Genomic DNA, 19,813 nt, shown 5'->3' with positions numbered 1-19,813 from the left:
GGGGGGCTCCTTTGTCCCCCCAAAGATCCAGGATGAGGACGTTTCCACCTACCAGTTAAAGAAATTATTGAAATTAACAAAAATTTAGTCAGAACACCATTGCTAGTGAGAAGGGAAGCTAGTACTACACAGAGCTAAATGGAAGTACAAAGAGCCACTGTGGCCAGTAGACTGTGCGTCACAGCATCTCTTCTCAACACTGAGAATCTACACGCTGGTAGACCACTGCCCACTAGAGCCAGGCACATCAGCAAGGGCTTTTCATGAGATGTGCTTCCACCACACTAGGGATACGCTGATACAGCACACCCATCTACGTACAAGAGAGAGAGACTGATTTTTGGCACCAATGTTTTGTATTCTTGCCCCTAGTCTTCAATATCCAGGGTCCAGGTGTACATTACAGCACCAAACACAGCTGTCAGACTGCCGAAGAGTCTATGAGGTGACGGCCAGAAGCAGTGAGCCTCTGGCTCTCTTCTTAAATTTCAGATTTCAGATAAGCAGACATTTCCACTCTGTGATTTTACAACCAAACCAAGCTTAATGTAGGAGATATTTCTAAATCTACCAAACAACATGAGAGAAGCAAAGAAAGGCACAGAACGCTGGAGCTGCACGTCAACAAACGCCTCGTTACACCAAGAGGGTCTGCTGCTGGAGAACAGGAACTCTTGAGAAAAGAAAAAGTGGCAAGCGGCAAAGGCTCCGCTGCGCTCAGAACTGAGCTGGTGGCTGTGGCTGCTCCTTCAGCCACTCAACAGCTCTGCCCTTGTTTCGTCCTCCCAAATCACCATGGCTTCTCATCATAAGAGGACTAGACTCTATCCTAAAGGAAAAGCATGCTTGTCTGTTCTACGCCTACCCACAGAAAGGGAACGCTTCCACGTTCAGGTATTCTATGTTTACTTCCTAGGCAAATGCCGAAAACTGGATGCTCTGATTGACAAGAAGAGTGACTGCTAGGAGAATGACTCTGAGGAGGCGCTGTGGTCCCAGGCTGATATTCCAACAATGCATGTAGTGTCACCTGCTGTCCGTTTGCTAGCAATAGTGTCCCAGACAACACAGGTCCCAATGAGGGGTTCACTAACCTGTATCCAGAATGCCCATCGAAACACCGAAGACAGACATCATGACAATCAGTAAGGCTGCCGTCCTGCAGAATGGCATAAGATAAAGACCAGCTGTGGTAGCAGAGAGTGACACCCCTGGGAAGAAATAGCAAAAAGTCAGCTAAGACACAGTTCTGCTCCAGAAACAAAGACTTACTCCTCAGCAGTAACGTATTCTCATTTCCACGGTTTTACTACATCAATCGATTTATGTTTGATCTTGCCAATTTATTGAAAATGGCATGCTAACAACTCTGCCCCTCTTTTCCAGGGTCAGGATCGAAGAGGATCAGTCTGTGCTCAACCCTGCCAGGGGCAGCAGGGCAGAAGTGCAGCCTGTATCACTTCCTATCGTCCCCTGTCCCTTCATATTCAAGCCCAAGGCCACAGAGCCTGGCCAGGTTCCAAGAATGCTTTCCGATTGGCACAGCCTCAGAGCCCTCCCCTCCCCAGATAAGCAGGGTTTCATTGTCAACCAGTGCATGTGTCTGGAGTGGAGCCTAAATCACAGTAAAGGTCGGGGTTGCTCGGCGTTGCCAACACCTGAGGACCCTTCAGGTTTCCAGGGGGATCAGGACAGACTCCCTCCAGCTGCCAGCACACTGCCCACCTGAGGTATCAACAGTTTTCCATAGGTAGAGCCGAGTCCTAAGTTTGTTGACAGGAGCAAAGAAGTAAGGAGCAATTGTTTACTTACCTAAAAGTAAAAAATAATTTATAGAGCCAAAAAGAACTCCTCCCATCATAGAGCCACATAAGTACCCTGAGGCGCAGCCCACAAAAATCAGAGACAGGCTGCTGATGTTTTGGTTCACGTTCCTTGCCAAGTCTGGAAAGGTGGGTCCCAGTATGGCAACACTCAGTCCCTACAGGTAAAAAGAAGAGAGACTTTTTAACTCCTCACTGGAGCCCAAGACACAGACGGTAACAAAACCACAGGTAGGAGATGACGATCTACCATAAGGGCTGAGGACTACATAAGTCAAACCTAAATAAGTCAAACCTAAGAAAACATGATCAGCAGTAGAGCCACACACTCCCCAGTGGCCTCTTAGTTGCAAGCTTTTTTTTTTTTTTTTTTAAGTGTTTGCTTGGTTTTGGAGACTCAAACTTGCTATGTAGCTCAGGATGGCCTCTAACTCATAATCTTCCTGTCTCAGCCTCCCAAAGGTTGGTACTAAGTGTATTCCAACACACACAACTTACAATTTGAGGGTTTTTTTTCATTATTGTTCAAAATTGAACAATACCTCAAAAGACCACTCTGTATTAACAGTTAACATGTAACAAATTAGGGGCTAGGAAGATGGCTCAATCAGTGACCTGCTTGCCGCCCAAACATGGACCTGAGTTTGGAGCCCCAGCACTCACATAAAAAGGACAGTGTCTTGATTAGGGTTTCGATTGCTACAGTGAAACACCATAACCATAAAGCAAGTTAGGGAGGAACACGAGTTTATTTGGCTTACACCTCCACGCTTACGGTCCACCAGTGAAGGAAGTCAGACAGGAACCTGGAGGCAGGAGCTGATATGCAGAGGCCATGAGAGGGTGCTGCTTACTGGCTTGCTCCTCATGGCTCGCTCAGCCTGCTTTCCTATAGAACCAAGGACCACCAGCCCACGAATGGCACCACTCACTAATTCAGAAAATGCCTCACTGCCAGATCTTAAGGAGGAATTTTCTCAATTGAGATTCCCTCCTCTCAGATAACTTTAGCATCCCTCAAGTTCACATAAAACTGGCCAGGACAACTGACAAGTCACTGATAAGCCACAACCTTTCCTATCTTGTTCATCCCCAAGATCCCACATTAACATCAATATCACAATATAAAACATTTTACAAACTTTAAAAGTTTCAGTCTTTATAAATTCAAACACTTTAAAATTCAGTCTCCCTAAAAATCCAGTCTCTTTTAAAACCTGAAATTTCTTTAAAAATTCAGTCTCTCAACTGTAGGCTCAAATATTTATTTATTTATTTATGTTTGTTTGTTTATTTATTTATTTATTTATTTGAAGAGTGAAGAACCAAGGTACAGTCACAATCTGAGAACCCAAAACCAAACTCCAAAAGCGTAAAAATTCAATGTCCAATTCTCTGGGTTTCACACACAATCTTCTGGGCTCTGCCGAAGGGCTTGGGTAATTTCTCTGGCTCCGCCCTCTACAGTTTAGACTGTCTTCAAGGCTCAGGACAGCTCCACTTACACCCACTGATCTTGATGGCCATTCTACGGGACTGGCATCTCCAAAATGTTGGGTTCTGCTGCTGCAACTGGGCCGCACTCTCACTAATAGCTTTCTATTAGTCCTGGGCTTTCTCCATGGACTCCAGCCCTGCCACAGACTGCCAGGCCTCAGCTGCTCTCCGTGACCTTTTCATGCCTTCAAATACAGTACCACCACCTGGTGACTCCTATACTACCAAGGTTGACTGCAAACAGGAGGTACAACCTTGGTCACACCTGGGGCACAGCTTCTGTGTGCTGAACCTGAGGAAACACTACCCAGAATACTTCACCTCAGTGATGTTGCTCTCTTTTGAGACAGGGTCTCTCCGTGTAGCCCTGGCTGTCCTGGACCTCACTATGTAGACCAGGCTGGCCTCCAACTCATAGATCTGCCTGCCCCTGCCTCCCAAGTGCTGGGATTAAAGGTGTGCTGGTCTCTTCTTAACCAGAGCTGACTCTTGAGGCCCAGCTGACCAGCATCTATAACCTCAGCAAAGGAAAGGTTTCACTTTAGTGGTATGGTACCTTGTTAACCCCAGCCAATTCTTCAACAGACTAGAAGCACAGATTCTTAACTCAGAAGGCCTGGTAGAGTCTTTGCTTTCCTCTGAAACTTCGCAAGCCAGGCCTCCACTGTCTGCACTGCTCTCCACATCCTTTCTTTCTTTAGATGTATTTATGTATTATATAGATATGGGTACTTTGTCATGCACGCCTGCACACCAGGAGAGGGCATCAGATCCCATTAAAGACAGGTGTGAGCCACCGTGTGGGTGTAGGAACTGAACTCAGGACCTCTGCAAGAACAGCCAGTGCTCCAAACTGGCTCCAAACTGAGCCGTGTCTCTAGCCCCAGCTCTCAACATTCTTCTAAGCTCCTTCAAGAGTGGGCTGGTGAGCTCTCAGTACTCAGTGACTTTTTAAACCCAAAGTTCCTAAGCCCCTCCACAATCTTCCCAAACAACACGGTTGGGTCTGTCAAAGCAATACTTCCACTATGAGTTCCTGGTGCCAACTTGTTTTAATTAGTTTCAAATGTTAGTGACACACCACAACCAAAAAGCAAGCTGGGATGTGGGGGGGGAGGGAGGGTTTATTTGGCTTATCCTTCCACGTTGTAGTCCATCACTGAAGGAAGTCGGGACAGGAAGTCAAACAGGACAGGAACCTGGAGGCTGGAGCTGACGCAGAGGCCACGGAGGGGTGCTGCTTACTGGCTTGTTCCTCGTGGCTTACTCAGCCTGCTTTCTTATAGAACCCAGGATCAGCAGCCCAGGGACAGCACCACCCACAATGAACTGGGCCCTCCCCCATCAATCACTAATTAAGAAAATGTCCTACAGATGGATCTCATGGAGGCATTGAGGTTCTCTCAGATGACCCTAGCTTGTGTCGACCTGACATAAAACTAGCCAGCACATATAAACACAGAAGCATGCCTAGACTCCCAGCACCTAAGAACCGGGAAGCAGGTCCCTGGGGCTCACTGGCCAGAAAATCTGCTAAACTGCTGAGCTTCTGACTCAACCAGGGGCCCTGTCAAAGAATAAGGCTTTGCCCTCTACACACATCATCTGCACAAAATTTAAAAATGTAACAAACTATTCCCCCAACTTACATTACCAAATATTCTATATGCACAGATAACATAGACATTTACTTGCTTAAAATTTAAATTTACCAAGTGCCAAATTATAATTGTTTTCACATAAGATGCTAATATTTCTGGCATACACGGAATTGTTCCTTTGAACTGTATATGCATATATCTAGTGCTGATGGTAAGTAATTTGAATGTTCTTATATCTATAGTTTCCCTCAAATTAAAAAGCTATTAGGAAACATATGGGCTGTAAGACTTTCTTAGCAAAACAAATAAAACACGGACAGAATGATCTTTAACAATAAGATGTCACACAATGTCCAACCAAGAAGTAAGGACCTCCACTTCGGATGAAGTTCCTAAAAACCTTCAAGGGAAATTTTTGCAAGCCATTTGAAGTTTGAGAACCACTTGATTGTGGGCTGGGGAGACAGCTCGGTGGACGCCTAACATGAAGTCCTTGGGTCAATTGCCAGCATGTCGTTAAAAAAAAAAAACGCACAAAAATAAAAAGCTGATTGTACTGCACTATTCTGCTCCAAACCAAGAGTGTTTCCTGCCCAAGTTGCAGCAATCAAGGGCTACAGACCAGGTGCACCCTGGCCACACCACGTGCGGGCTCTCAGATTCCTTCAAAACCCTGCAGCACCGGGCACACAGCGAGTCTCCCTTCTCTGCTCGCTTGCTTTCCCACTTGCCCATCAAAATAGTTTTAAGAAACTGAGACTCAGGACTCCGACTCCGAGAGACCGGAAGTGGCTCCTCATCAAAGGTTTGCCCCTCAGGGCACCTGAGTCAAAAATTACCAATTTTAGGCCAGTGCTTCACAGCTTTGATCCCAGCACTCAGGAGGCAGGGGCAGGCGTATCTCTATGAAATCCGAGGCCATCCTGATCTGCACAGAGAGTTCCAGGCTAGTCAAGGCTACATAGTGAGACCCTGTCTCAAATCACGACCATCATCATCATCATACGTAGGGAGCCAGAGGCAGGCCAGAGTCTGTGAGTTAGAAGCCAATTTGGTCTACATAGGGAGCTCCAGGCCGGCAGTTGGAGCTCCAGAGGGAAACGCTTTCTTTAAAAGCCGTTTCTGTTCTTGCACTTGAGTGAGGAAAATCATTTAAGGATCTGAAGGCTTGATATAAACAGGCCTGCGAAGCAGGATAAGCGCATGTCCTTGATGCTATCGTTTAACTAGAAGAGCCACTTTCTTCTTTGGGCCTATTTCCCCATCTGCAAAATAACGCAGTTGGCTGGATGGGGTCAGGCCCCCAGGAAAAGGCAATCGCTCAAAACAGCTCTTTCTGGGGTCAATTTGGAGCTTCAGTGAGTGGGTGAAGGGGAGCAGGTAAAGACCCAGGCTCCCCATCCTGCATCTCCCCGTTTCCCCTAGGAAACTAAGTTTGCTCATGTTGGAAAACCTATCATATGCGATTAGTTATGCCCATTTATCCAAACGACAACATTGAGGTCCAAGCGGATTAACCAATACAGCAAGGGGCGCGCATGGCGCCGGGCACTCAGGGAGACCGTGTTCGCTGCGGAACGCCGGTTCCAGCCTTGGGGCCTGGGAGGGTTTCAGCCCCGCTCTCACCAGCCCCAGGAAGGCGGCACACAGCACCGCGGTGGTGAACCAGCGCAGCGCGGTCTGGCCTCGGCTTCCCCGCCGGGACGCCGCGGCTTCGAACTCGTTCTCCGACCCCGGGGCGGCCGGGAGGAGCCGCTGCTGCCCTCCGGCCCCACGGAACTCCAGCTCCAACTCCAGCGCGGCGGCTCCGCGGCCTCCACCCGACGAGCTCAGCGCGCGTGAGCCTCAGGCGTGCGGGCCGGAGCCCGGACCCGCCCTCCCGTCCCGGGCGCCAACCCCGCCGGGACCGGCCCGGGCGAGCCTGACCCGGGCACGGAGCCTTCGCACTGCGCAGGTGCGGGGCCCGGGGCCGGAGGCCGGCCGGCCGGGTCGCAGAGCGCCTGCGCGGAGCACGATCCGCTAACGGGGCCTGTCGTCGTCCGCGAGGATGCTTCAAGCCGGAAGTTGCTGTGGTCACGGTTAGTCGAGCCGGCGTGTTTCGCGGTTGGGCGACGATGGGCAGAGGTAGGAGCCACCACTCAGGCACAAGAGGAACCAAAGGGAAGAAGCGGCAAAACGTAAAGAAAAACACCGTCCCGGAACTGCAAGATGGGGATTTCCGCAGGGTCACCAGGAAACCCGAAAGTCTTGTCTTTACGTGGTTTCCAAAACCTTTGTCTTTGCTCCTTGGACACAGGAGCGTATTCAACGTCAGCCTCTCACTCCACAGATAGTTGTGGACCTCACTTGTGAACTCACACACGAAGTATCTAATTAATTTACACAACATTCAGGATCCCAACGTGCGCCCATCTATAACAACTCTTTAAAGGCCAGAAAACAAACCACCCGCCTTCCTAAATAGTGAAACAATAGCTCAAGAAAGAAGTCTGGGTCAAGATGAGTCGCAAGCTTTTTCACACTCTTTATCTGCAAACAATTCCGTTGTTATGACTGAAGCTGGACTTCAGTTTGTGTTTACCAGATGGCTATGCCAGCTTGAGAAAGAACGACTTTGTTCGTTCTTTGGTTCTTTGACCACAGGGACCATGGCCTCAAATGTTAGCACATTCAAATGTATCTGAAATTCTTTTGTACTTATATTTCAGTCTCACTTCTCCCACTTAGATTCCAAGCTACTACAGAACTCGGTTTTATCTTTACTCGTAAACCAACTTTCCCGATTCATTCATATGGTCATTAACTTCTTCCCTGTTTGTCTCAGAAATTTTTCTTAAATTGGCTTCCAACGCCTCTCCATTCCTACAATGCTTGTCTTTATTCTTTTGCTTAGACTATCTTAAAGGTTTTCTGTTTGGTTTAGAAAAAGTGTGTATTGAAATTTTCAGTGGGCACACACACAAATTTTAAGGGTATTGTAAAAATGAACTACTTTCTACTTCTGTTTTGCTGAATGGATTTGTTTTTTGTTTGTTTTGTTTTGTTTTTTGTTCGTTTTATATTTTTTGAGACAGGGTTTCTCTGTCCTGGACCCAATTTGTAGACCAGGCTGGACTCAAATTCATAGCAATCCACCTGCCGCTGCCTCTCTGAGTGCTGGGATTAAAGGCGTGTGCCACCGTGCCTAGCTAATGGATGTGTTTTCAAACTGCCCTCTAAAAATTTGTATTCACATCCTACATAAGTGTTCCTCTTGGCCTTGGTCAGAGATTTTTCTTTTTGCGGTGGGTAGCAGTCAGTGCAAAAACTCGCAACTGCCGAGAATGAGACTGTTGAGCACTGTTCTAAATGGGATATAGCAACACCCTCCCTTCCGGGCCAAGGCTCAGGGAGCACCAAGGAAGTGAGGTTTCAAATGGTCCATTCAGTAAAGGGTAATGCCTCTGTGTCCTATGAAGTGGCTTACCTGTTTGTGTCTGGGGCAGATGGGACATCGTGAATATACCTTATGAGCCATTGTTGGGGAGGGCTTCCAAAATATACCCCAAGAGGTCATTTTTTTTTTTCCGATGCCCAAATGACTTAAGTTGTGTCTATGTTCCAGAAGAAGCAATTGGGCACTTGGGGGCATTATAGGTGTCCTATTTGGACCCGCCCAGAAGTTACTCTGGGGATTGAGATTCCAACCCTTCTGTTGCCAGGAGGTAGCCCTCTGTTTGCAGCACCATCTGCTGAGCCTGAAAAAGGAGGTTAGAGATAGAGTGGGCACCATGAACAAGACAGTCTCTCAGCACATGCAGTTCCACCAACCATAGTTATTTTTGTTGCTACTTCATAATTGTAATTTTGCTACTATAGTGAATCATAATACATATCTTACATGCAGGATATCTGATATGTGGCCTACAAAGAGGCTGTGACCCACGGGTTGAAAACCACTGTTTTAGAGTATTCTTTTTCTTTCCTTTCCCCTTCCTTCCTTCCTTCCTTCCTTCCTTCCTTCCTTCCTTCCTTCCTTCCTTCCTTCCTTCCTTCTTTTGCTTTCTTTCTTCCTTTCTCTTTCTTCTCCTCTTTCTTTTCATTTTCTGAGACAGGTTTTTCCTGTGTAGCCCTGGCTGTCCTGGAACTCATTCTGTAGGTCAGGCTGATTCAAACTCAAAGATTCGCCTGCCTCTGCCTCCAAGTGCTGGAGCTAAAAGGCATGTGCCACTACTGCCCATCAGGTGTCTTGGGATTTTAATGGTGGGTAATGATTTGGGCAAATAGATAACACCCAGTATTTCAAATGGGCTGGCCAGAGGAAGTTATAACCCTCTGTCTCCACAGGATGCCATAGTTTTGCACCAAATGTATATCACTGTTTATGAATATTAGCTGTTTTGTTTTCCACCAAGGGGCACACTCTGGTTAAAGCTCTGGTTCAGCCCTCTGAGCAAATGTAATGTCAGGCAAATGAGCTCTCTTAATTATGTCAAGAGTAGTGATTATTACATATCCTGCCTGAAAATGTCCTGTTCATCTCATTATAAAAATTGTCAGTAAATAAAACCAAGCAGACTGCAGTTTCTCCTATGTAAAGGAAACAAAAATGGCCATTCTGATGCAACAAGGATACTAAAAAAGGTACTGCAAAATCTGTCACTGAAAAATAGGCTGTAGTTAGAGTAATTCAAGATAACCAGGTGTGGGGTTTAGGCACAGAAATCTACCTGCCTCTGCCTCTGGATTACAAGGGATGACTATCCTGTTTATGGCCTGGAGATTTTGCACAAATGTTAAAAGTTATTTGTATAAAATTGTACTTACTTCTCAGTTTCTCTCTTAACCCAGCTATTACCCAAATAATTGAGATTCTATTATATTGTTTATCAAGCTTTACAGCACAATACTGAGCAGTTATTACTCTATTCTTAACCCTCTCTGTAAATTCTAGAGATACTTGCACATGATGGCTTTTTCTGCTCAGGGCGTCTCCTGGACCTCTTGCTTGTGGCTGAATCCTCTACCACCTCCTCTAACTCCTTCTCCCCTGGAGGGTAGGAAGCCCAACCCTATTCTCTCTCCTACTCAGCAACTAGCTGTAAGCTGCTTTATTGGCATATCAGGAGACAATTGGGAAGCAGTGTTTACACATTGAGACTGGAGAGTTTCAGGACAAGGATTACAACCAGATTGGGGGGGGGGTCATAAATCAGCATTTGAATTACACAATAACCTTATGCCTACACACAAATCTCTCTTCTCTTCTATTTTGCTTCTTTTAGGTAATATTGGGCTGATGAGAGGGCTTCTTGCCTCAAAGGGTGTTTATTTTATTTTTTATATTAGGCAAGGGTTTGTTTCCATCTATTATCTCAATTGGGGCAGCTAATCGTATTCATCCTATATCTGTTTTGGTTTGTTTGATTTTTGTTTCTTTTTGTTTTTGTACCAAATCTCCTGGAACTTGTAGAAGGAGGCTGTCAGATTTCTCCTGTGGGGTCTTGTTTGACACCATCACAAGTGGCATGGAGAACATTTTGGGACTGGGCCTCTCAGTGTCCCTAGATTAGAGGGGAGGGAGGGGTGAGGCAGGCGGTGGTCAAAGAAGTCTTGTAGCTCTGACTGGCCAAGTGCTTCTTTATTAGTGCAGGCTTCATAAAACACAGACTAATGATTATCCAGGAAGTACAGATTATGTCTTTGCTTTTCATTACATGTTCAGGGTTACAAGTTGAGTTACAATTAGAAAATACGAACAGAAAAAGATTTTATCAGCCCTATAACTCCAATTTCAAGAATCTAAAGAACGTCCCTTCCAAAGCAAACACATTTATTATATGACAGCCTGCTTCTAGTTTGGCAGTGTTTGTAATTTGAAAGCACTCCAGACAAACAGAAAATATCTGAAACAGCCTTTTTATGAATAGCAAATACTAACACCTAACTTCTCTTACTATATATTTTATCATCTGCACTATAAAGTAGGAAAAGTTAATTTTACTCAGTGTTATTTACCGAGTTCTATTCCTCCAGGAATGTACCCTGTGCGATCCCCACTATCTTTAAATTTTGTTTTCAGAGAGCTCTAAGCCTAGAATAAAAAGAGACCTTGGATCTGTAACCTGTTCTCCTGGCCAGAGTTTGTCAATTGTCTCTATTTACCCTGCACCAATTGTATTGTTTGAGTTTGCTCTGGGAAGATGCCCCAAGAAGATTTCTAGTAATGGCCTCATTTAGCTGTGTACTCGTTTGTGTTTAACGACCTCTAGGGTATAAGGAAGACTTCCAAATAGTGACCAGATAAAGTTAATGTTAGGATTTTCCTAAAAAGACGCAGACATAATTTTTTTGAGAAGATAAAAAATGAATCATAATGCAGAAAATCCTCAAGATTGCAACACACAGAGACCAAAATCCAAAAGTTGGAGATATAATGACAGTATTGCAGCAATCCACTCAGCTTTGCTGGAGCTGTGTCAGGCAGCTGTGCTGGCTTCATGACTCGTCATTTTGAGAGGTGGATGTGTGAGCATTCTGTTTCCAAAGAGTCACCTCCAAATAAATGAACAGGGTCATAATTTACCAGTAGAAAAATGTGATGCCCTGGCTTCTCCCAATTTAAATCTTATAGGTGCGGTGGTTTGAAAGAAAATGGCCCCATAGGCACACAGGGGGTGGCACTATTTGAAAGGATTAGGATGTGTGGCCTTGTTGGAGAAAGTGTCACTGGAGGTGGGCTATGAAGTTTCAGATGCTCAAGCCAGGCCTAGTGTGTGTCTCTCCCTTCCTCTGCCTGCCGATCTGGATGTAGAACTCTCAGCTTCTCTAGCACCATGTCTGCCCTCATGCAGCCCTGCTCCCTGCCATGAGGATCATAGACTAAACCTCTGAACTGTAAGCCAGCCCGAATTAAATGCTTTCCTTTTTTTTTTTTTTTTTTTTTTTTTTTTTTTTAAGAGATTGACTTATTATGTACACAGCGTTTTGTGTTGGAGGGACACTCCCTGAGGAGCTGAGGCACCTGGGCGCTGCTGCTGCTGCTTTGCTTCTTCCCTTCTGGGCTTCCGGCTTCTTCAGATGATCACACAGGCAGTAAATCTCTTGTAAGATTTATTGGAGGGACAAATCCAGGAGAGGAGGGATGAATCCAGGAGTAGCTGCCTCTGCTCCCAGGTGAAGACAGCAAAGTGTTGCTGTTAATTTAATGGTTAATTTAATTTAATGATAGCGGGCTAATAATGTTTATAATTATTACAGCAGTATGTCTAATCTGCTATCACAATCAATAAAAGACACAAACACTGGATAGATTTTATAACAGCCTTATATCACCTGGGATAGGACAGGTATTAACCCTCTAAATTACCCTTACCTCCCAGACCCATCCCAGGCAACCTCCCATGCATAGCTCCATAAATACTTGCCTATTCTTCATCTGGGCTGCTGCTTCCATCTATTCTCTCCTTTCTTCTTTCTGCCTCACCCATGGCAGCTTTCTCTCTTTCTTCCTCTCCTCCTCTTCCAGTTTCTTTTTCCCCTGATCCTCTCCTGTCCCGAAAGCCTGTGAAACCTTAGCTCCGCCCTCCTCAACTTTGCCCTGGCCAGGTATAGGAAGTTTTATTTAGCCCATCAGGAGGCAAGGTAACACAAACATCATTTTTGGGTGCCTGAGGGATTGTTTGCAGAACAGTAAGAATCTAGGGTCGGAGGGGAAATGATTAACAGTTAATACAAAGTACCAGGCCATGGGGCTACAGCAAAGAATTGGGCACACACAGCCTTTATATAGGATTTTTTAGGGAGCAGAGCTTTCTAGGGCAGAGATTTCCAGAGTGAGGATTGGCGGGATTTCAAATCCTGAGCTTGAAGAAAGCTTAGGGATTGGTGGGGTTTTCTTTCAACCTTTTCACTAAAATTAGCATAAATCTGGGAGGGGTCCCACTGTGGGGCTGGAAATGGCCTTTATGACAGATAGAGACTGGAACCACCGGTTTGACCGTTAGAGAGGTATGGGGCAGGGGCCTACTGACTCATGCCCTAAGGGGTTTACACAAACCTGAACTCTAAACAACTTTCCTTAACTAAACTATGAACTTACACTAAAGGGTCAGATTTCTAGTTCTGGACACTGGTAGGCAGTGTCAGACTGTGAAAAGCTCCATGTCTCCGAAGAATGGCTAGTTTATACATTGTTGCCACAAATAGTGCAGGAGCTCACAGACCAGCTCCAGTTCAACAGGCCTTGCTCCCCAGTTCACTGCCAGCAGCAGCCATAACAGAGGCCTCAGGTGCTGCTGCTTTCTCTGTGGCTTCAGTTGCTCAGTTTCTCCAAGCATCTGATCTCAGGTCCCGGAGCTGTGGAGACTCAGCCTCAGCTGCTCTGGAGTCCTGAGGTGTTGCTGTTGGAGGTGAAGAGAGGCCAGCAGGACACCCTTGAAGATCCCAGCACCCCTTTCAGGGACCACAGAGGGTGGCTGGGGGGGGGGGGAGCTGAAGAGCTGGAGGGGTACACAGGGAAAGATGTAGGGGGAGCCCAGAGGCAAAACTTGAAGCACCCCGGCCTGGCTGCTGGAGCTAAGCAGGAGCCAGGACACTTTGCTGCAAAGTATACAAGTTTACAAAGTATGCAGAGTAAACAAAGGGAGTTTTGCCTTGAAAAGCCAACAGGGAGACCTGTTTTTCATGCCTGTTCAGGTAACCAGTCCCCCTTCTGATTAGCTTCTAAGTTCTAATTGCTCCAAACTCTTGATAACAGAAATCGTATCTGATTTGCTTCCCAACATACCCCAGCATGCATGCAGTAACTGGCAAGTGTCTGTCGCTCAGATAATTGATACACAAATGACCATAGAAAGGGTTAAAGGCGTCCCCAAGGACTAGAACTGCCACTAGTGCTAGCGCAGATCTATAGGTGTGGGGGACTGGGGCCACATTAGAGTGGACAAACTAGCAGGGAGGACGTTAAGCGTACATGACAGGTCAGATTATAAGCGGCAACTGTGAGAAAATAAAGAACAGCTTAGTGAACACAGCACTGGGTCTGCACGCACAATCCAAATGTCAGAGCTGGCAAGATGGCTCGGTGGGTGGAAGGGTTTGCTACGGAACTCTAGTGGCTTGATCTTCATCCCCACAGCCCACAGTGAGAACCGAAGAAGAGAACTGACTCCCACAAGCTGTCCTCTGGCTCCCAGACTCACTGTGCTGCACCCAAACAGGCACACCATACAAACACACACTAGTTTAAAGGACTGTGGAGATGGCTCAGCAGCTAAGGTGCTTGCCCCCAAGTGTGAAGACCTGAATTTGATTCCTGGAACCTACATGGTGGAAGGAGAGAGCAGACTCTTGTTATTTTTCCTGTCACTGCCTATTTATGCTGGCAGGCAGGAGGTGGTCAGGGGGGCAGAGCCTGGAACTGCTGGTGTTTTGGCAGAACCTTCAGCAGCCAAACCCACCTTTCTCCCTGCTGAGCAAGCAGCAAACAGGCCCTCTCTCAGTCCCAGCTTGTCCTCCAGAGGGAGCTCACAGTAAAATCACCCACAGAGAGCACAGCTCCACCTGCCTGTCAATGAGCCTCTGCCCAGCAGGGGTGCCTGTTGTCTGCATTTGTGTGGCTCCTCAGCTCTGCCTGAGCTTACACCAACTGAGCTTAAAGGTCAGTGCTCAGGCCCCACTGAGACAGTGAGTGGCCATGTCAGTGGACAGTGCCGGGCAGAGGTGATCTGGGGACACTGCAAGGTAATCCTTCAGCAATTGCAGACCAGTCCACAGAACCCAAGGCTTATTTCTAACCCTGGGGACAAGAGGACACTGCAATCACGTTTTTGCTGGGTCCTTTCTGGTCCTGGAGCTGATGGGTTCTTGAGGGGCAGAAGCAGATGGCACTTTGCCCTCCTTCAGGATTGCTAAACACTTGTCATATCCCAGGCCAGAGAGAGGCACTTTGCACTCCAAGATAAGAACAGCAGTATCATCTTACTGGTTGCGCTGAAAACAATAAACCTGAGCTCTAGTAAGGGCAGTTGTGTGGGTTTTCTGTACTTGCTTTCACTGTCACGAGGACTTGTGACCTTCATCATGAGCATGGGTGCTCGCTATTGCTCTGCTTCTAACACAAGACTGCAGACCCAGGAACATTCACAGTTCGTTGTTCTCCCATCAAGTTTATTTTTCAGTTAAGCCTTCTCAGGCTCTCGGGGCAGGAGAACTGCCCTTTCTAGAATGCCTTTGTCTCTGAGCCAAAGTAAGTGCCAAGGCTGGAGAGATGGCTTGGTGGATAACATACTTTCTGGGAAAGCCTCGCTACTTGAGTTTGGTCCAGTGGATGGAAAGAACTGACTCTACAAAGTTGGCCTTTGACTTTCACATGCAGCACTGCCATGCACACACACACACACACACACACTAATAATTTTAAAATAAAACAAGGTTAAAAGGCCCAGATGTTGTCTGGACTCAGAAGAGGATGTGCTCCTCCCAGAAGTTGAGTTCTCTGTAAGCGAGAAGGGACTGAAATGAAAACTGAAGCCCTCGGTTACCCCTGGGTATGAGGAGCTGTAACCTAAGATCTGACTCACCCATAGCAATGTTCCCTTAGCTCTACTGGATGAGCCCCATGCTGCTGTCAGAGTCCTTTTCTGGAGCTTTTTGTTGGTGTTAATGTTTAGGTACATTCACCCACATGAATTGTGCTAGTGGAAAAAGAAAAAGAGCTGCAAACGAAGTACTTGGAAATTCTCAAACAGCAAACAAGACTGCAGCCACCTTGTCTCTCCATCAAGCTGTACTTGCTGCTCAGCTATATAAATGTCGTCTTGTAACCACATTTAACAGTGAAACTAGCTCTGCTCAGGAAGGGGTTACCTGTCATTTCCCCCTAGAGCAGTGCTTACTGAGCTCAGCAAGTGTTTGGCAGTGCCTCTTAAATGAAGTGAGGAGCTTGGAAACCTTGGTCATGGCTTAGGGGTGTAATTGTATCTCCTGCAAAAGAGAGGTCCATTTATAGACTTTCAAGGGTAAATACTTTAGCACCTGTCATTCTGGATTAAAAAGTACAGTCTAAAAGGGGCACACCTGTGATCCCCGCACTCAGGGATGCAGAGGCAGGCGAATCACTGAGTTCCAGGCCAGCCTGGTCTACAAAGCAAATCCAGGCCAGCCAAGACTACACAGAGAAACCCTGTCTCAAGCCTCCCCACCCTCCTGCCAAAAAAAAAAAAAAAAAAAGCACAGTCCAGGGACAGAAGAGATGATCAGCAGTTAAAAGCGCTTGCTGCTCTCCCGGAGGACCAAAGTTCAGTTCCCAGCATCCACACATAGTGGCTCACAACTGCCTGCAACTCCAGTTCATGGGGATCCAGCGCCGCCTTCTGGCCTCCACGGGCAACTGCACACACATTAAAAGTAAAGACCATTACCCTTCAGGTTGCCATTAACAGTAATCACGGAGCCCAGCCTACCCTAGAATAGACTAAAAGTGAAATTCCTTGCTGACCGGGGTGCTCCTGCTTTCAGAGCCGTGAGTGTGGGAGTGTGAGATAACCAGCTCTCTAGAGGGGAGCCGTGGAGTGGAACTAAGGCCCGTCTACTCAATTCTTCACAGCCTGACCGGAATCTCCGGAGGGCAGTCCCAACACAGAACGGCGGCACTTACTCACCGTGTGCCAGGTCACACCGTCTCCTCTCAGCATCCAAGCAGAGATACACGGAGGCTGGGAGCCAAGGAAGAGGAGGGAACAGTAAAGAAGGGCAGGACTGCTTGAGAGGCTCACAGTATCCACGTCCAGGTCGGTAGGGCACACGGCTCTCCTTCCAAGGCGGCCCAGGTAGGAAACGGTGCATATGGTACAGCACTGTGCGCTCAGCAGGAGATTAGGATCAAACCCTGAGTAGTCAGCACTTTGACCACTATGCCAAAAGCCCGCGAGAGAAACCGCTTAACACATAAAGCGAGGACCCAGGCTCACTGTTGCAGAGGCCACTTGATGCTCAGCTCTGTTGTTGGGGGCCTGCGGTGAGAAGTGTCATGGAGAAGACCATGGTGAGGCAGAGCCGCTTCCTGCTGGAAGCCAGGTGTTGGTTTTAAACAAAATCTCAATCGTCGAGTTTGCCGATAAAGACTCAGGAGCAGGATGCTGGGGTGAAAGCCTGCTAGTTCAGAGAGGCAGAGAAAGGTCGCCCAGCCGACCTTCCTCCTCAGCTCACATCCCAGAAGCCATCTTCTCCCTCACAGTCTCAAAAACCCCTCAAACTGAATATCCTTCCCTCCTACTTCTTGTGTATCTCTTTTATCTGTCCTCCTGACTTCCTCTTACTCGCTACGGTTTTTTTCCATGTTCACTCCCTGTCAACTGGTTGTTTGCTCCAGTTGACCTACGGGTGACTTTATTTAAAGCAAAAAGCTCTCGGATTAAAGGTGTGTGCTAGGACTGAGCCACACCACGACTAGAAACAAGCTTTTCCAGTAAACAACACAATCTCTGGGTTCACAGTGTGATCGTATATCCTGCAGCACTCCGGCTAGAGGTAGAGATTTTACCAGTTAATATACACACCTTGGGCTTATTCTTTCCACAAATGTGTCACCCTTAAATCTCTTTCCGGTCCTGGTCCCAGGTTATACTTCAAACAATGTAAACAGATACAGGAGACTGCAAGTCTGGACCCTTGGGCACATGTGAGATTTACACAGCAAAGATGCTATCAGAGTTATTTCTTGAGTACACCAGTCTTCCTCTCTTCACATAGTAAACCCAGGCTTATCTTGCCCACCTGGCAGAATTCTGTTTTCCCTGTTGGTTGCACAGAGCAGTTAACGGCAGACAGCAATGTGAGGATGGTGTAACTCAGCTCTGTCCACCTGAACTGCCTTTTAGAGGTGTGTTCTTTGATATGGAAATAGACCTATTGACTGATTGTAAGTCCATTTTGTTATGGGAAGAGAGCCTAAACCGGAGGGTAGTTTTGCTGAATAAACGTTTAGCAGAATTTTTTTCAGCAACCCTAAACTTCAATTTGGGCACAAAATGTTCTTTCTTAAACAGTTTCTAACAAACCTGGTGAGTACACTAATCTTCCAGTCATCTTTAATTAATTCTACTTTGTTAGGGAGGGTGGGATTGGGAGGAGGGAAGGGAGGGGCTTATGACCGAGATGTAAAATGAATAAATTAATAAAAAATTCTACTTTGTATAACTTGATATTACCTAAGGAAGTTAATTAGCAAATCCTTGATAGCATCAATTACTACTTCAAGTTTCTCCTGCATCAAAACTACTCTCTCCAAAGCTGGGTGGTGGTGGCCTTCACCTTTAATCCCAGAATTCAGGAGGCAGAGGCAGGCGTATCCCTGAGTTCCAGGACAGCCAGGACTATACAGAGAAACCTTGTCTTGAAAAACAAACAAACAAAAAAGAGAATATGGACACTTGGTCATTTTCTCAGCAAAGGCCAATCCACAGTTCCACAAATCCACAGTGCCTACTTACTGGTGTTCTACCCAAATTCTCAAACACAACTTTTTTTTTTTTTTGCACATGCCACAAAATAACATTTCCTAATGAGTCTCCCAAACAGGTGTCTCATTACATGCTCCCACTGTATGAGAACATAGTGCCACGAACAAGAACCAGATAGGCATAGTTAGTATAACAAAAGTTATGTTTTATTATGTTGCGGGCCATCACACAATGTCCCTAACTACAGTACTACGCTCATGTCCCCAAGGCTGCTCACCTGTGTGACCTATCTTAGCTGAAGGTCAAGTCCAATCTCTAACAGTAGTCTCTGATTTGAGGGTCTGATTTGAGGGTCTGATTTGAGGATCTTGGGGGAGACTCTCCCGCCACAGGGCAGATGAAGGTAGTGTCTCTCCAAATGTGCAGAGCAGAGCATTGCTCTTGGTCTCTGCTTACATACTGTCCGGTGGGTGTCACGGGGTTCTAGCTGTGTGTTGGCTTATCTTGAGGGAGTGATGTCACTGAGTTCTGGTTATCAGGTGCAACCTTGGGTGTAGTGGGGATCCTGACTCAGCTATTTTTACATGTCTAAAAGACATTTTTTTACTATGCTCATTATAATCTGGTACATTATGGAAGACTCTGGAAATTCCGGGACATGTTAAATCATTTCAGCAGTATTATGATGATCTAGAAACTTTGACCCCTAGAAATGTTAATAACCTGCTATGGCTCCACCTGGCCTGGCTTCTTCAAGAGTAGCAACTATTAAGTTATTAAATAGTTTGTCTTCTCCAAATATTTGTCCATTTTCCCCTGCTGTATCACAAGGAAGATACCACCATTAACTGGAGAGGACTCAAACACAGAGACATTTGGGAATTACCTAAAGGCATCAGCTGTGGGCTTTATCAAATCAGAATCTATCTTTCTAGAATTCTCTATTACAGAATGCCTCATAGTCTTCATTGCACCTACTTCAGAATCCATTCTATTCCACTTTTCTGCATGTTTCCATGTATTTTCTTTCTCATCATCATTTAACTCAGTACTGGAAAAAAAAAGCTTGCTGGTCCTTGCTCTTTCTTCTTCCTTTGCGCTGGCGCTTCAGGGGTAAGGTGGCTAATTTATACATCACAGGAAACAAAACAGCAGTGAAGATGGCTGACCCCAGACATACGTACAGGACTACCGGCAGACCTGGGTAGTGTCCCTGGAGAATCCCGATCGCTGCAGGAATCGCCATTTCTCCCAGGGCAGCACCAATGACAAAGAATGCTGTAGATTTCCCAGTTAAGGTGGTGTACTGCTCAACCCAGGAAATGCCGCTGGGAAACGTGGCTGCCATTGAGGCTCCATACACAGATGTCGCAATCCAGAGACAAAGATGGTTCTTGTCAAAAAGCACCAGAAAGAAAGATGAGGCCAGGCTGCCAATGTTGCTCAGCAC

The 19,813-nt window shown here is 46.4% G+C and overlaps 2 protein-coding genes across 2 annotated transcripts in view; both read right to left on the bottom strand.

The window, feature by feature from the left end:
* Positions 1-6,752, bottom strand: part of LOC129683269 (sodium-dependent glucose transporter 1B-like) — a 9,404-nt gene extending 2,652 nt beyond the window's left edge. Inside the window, 4 exon segments of the mRNA XM_055615889.1 lie at positions 7-48; positions 1,095-1,211; positions 1,813-1,981; positions 6,548-6,752. Of these exon segments, the coding sequence (XP_055471864.1) occupies positions 7-48; positions 1,095-1,211; positions 1,813-1,861 (208 nt within the window). The 5' untranslated portion in view covers positions 1,862-1,981; positions 6,548-6,752.
* A 9,369-nt stretch (positions 6,753-16,121) lies between these two features.
* LOC129683268 (sodium-dependent glucose transporter 1A-like) overlaps positions 16,122-19,813 on the bottom strand; it is a 9,281-nt gene continuing 5,589 nt past the window's right edge. Inside the window, exon 4 of the mRNA XM_055615887.1 lies at positions 16,122-16,914. Coding sequence (XP_055471862.1) covers positions 16,895-16,914 — 20 coding nt within the window. The 3' untranslated portion in view covers positions 16,122-16,894. The remainder of the gene's footprint in view (positions 16,915-19,813) is intronic.

This window comes from Psammomys obesus, unplaced genomic scaffold (assembly GCF_907164565.1).
Source record: "Psammomys obesus unplaced genomic scaffold, mPsaObe1.curated_primary_1811, whole genome shotgun sequence".
In the NCBI taxonomy this organism is placed as follows: domain Eukaryota; kingdom Metazoa; phylum Chordata; class Mammalia; order Rodentia; family Muridae; genus Psammomys; species Psammomys obesus.
This window is presented reverse-complemented; position numbering and strand designations above follow the sequence as displayed.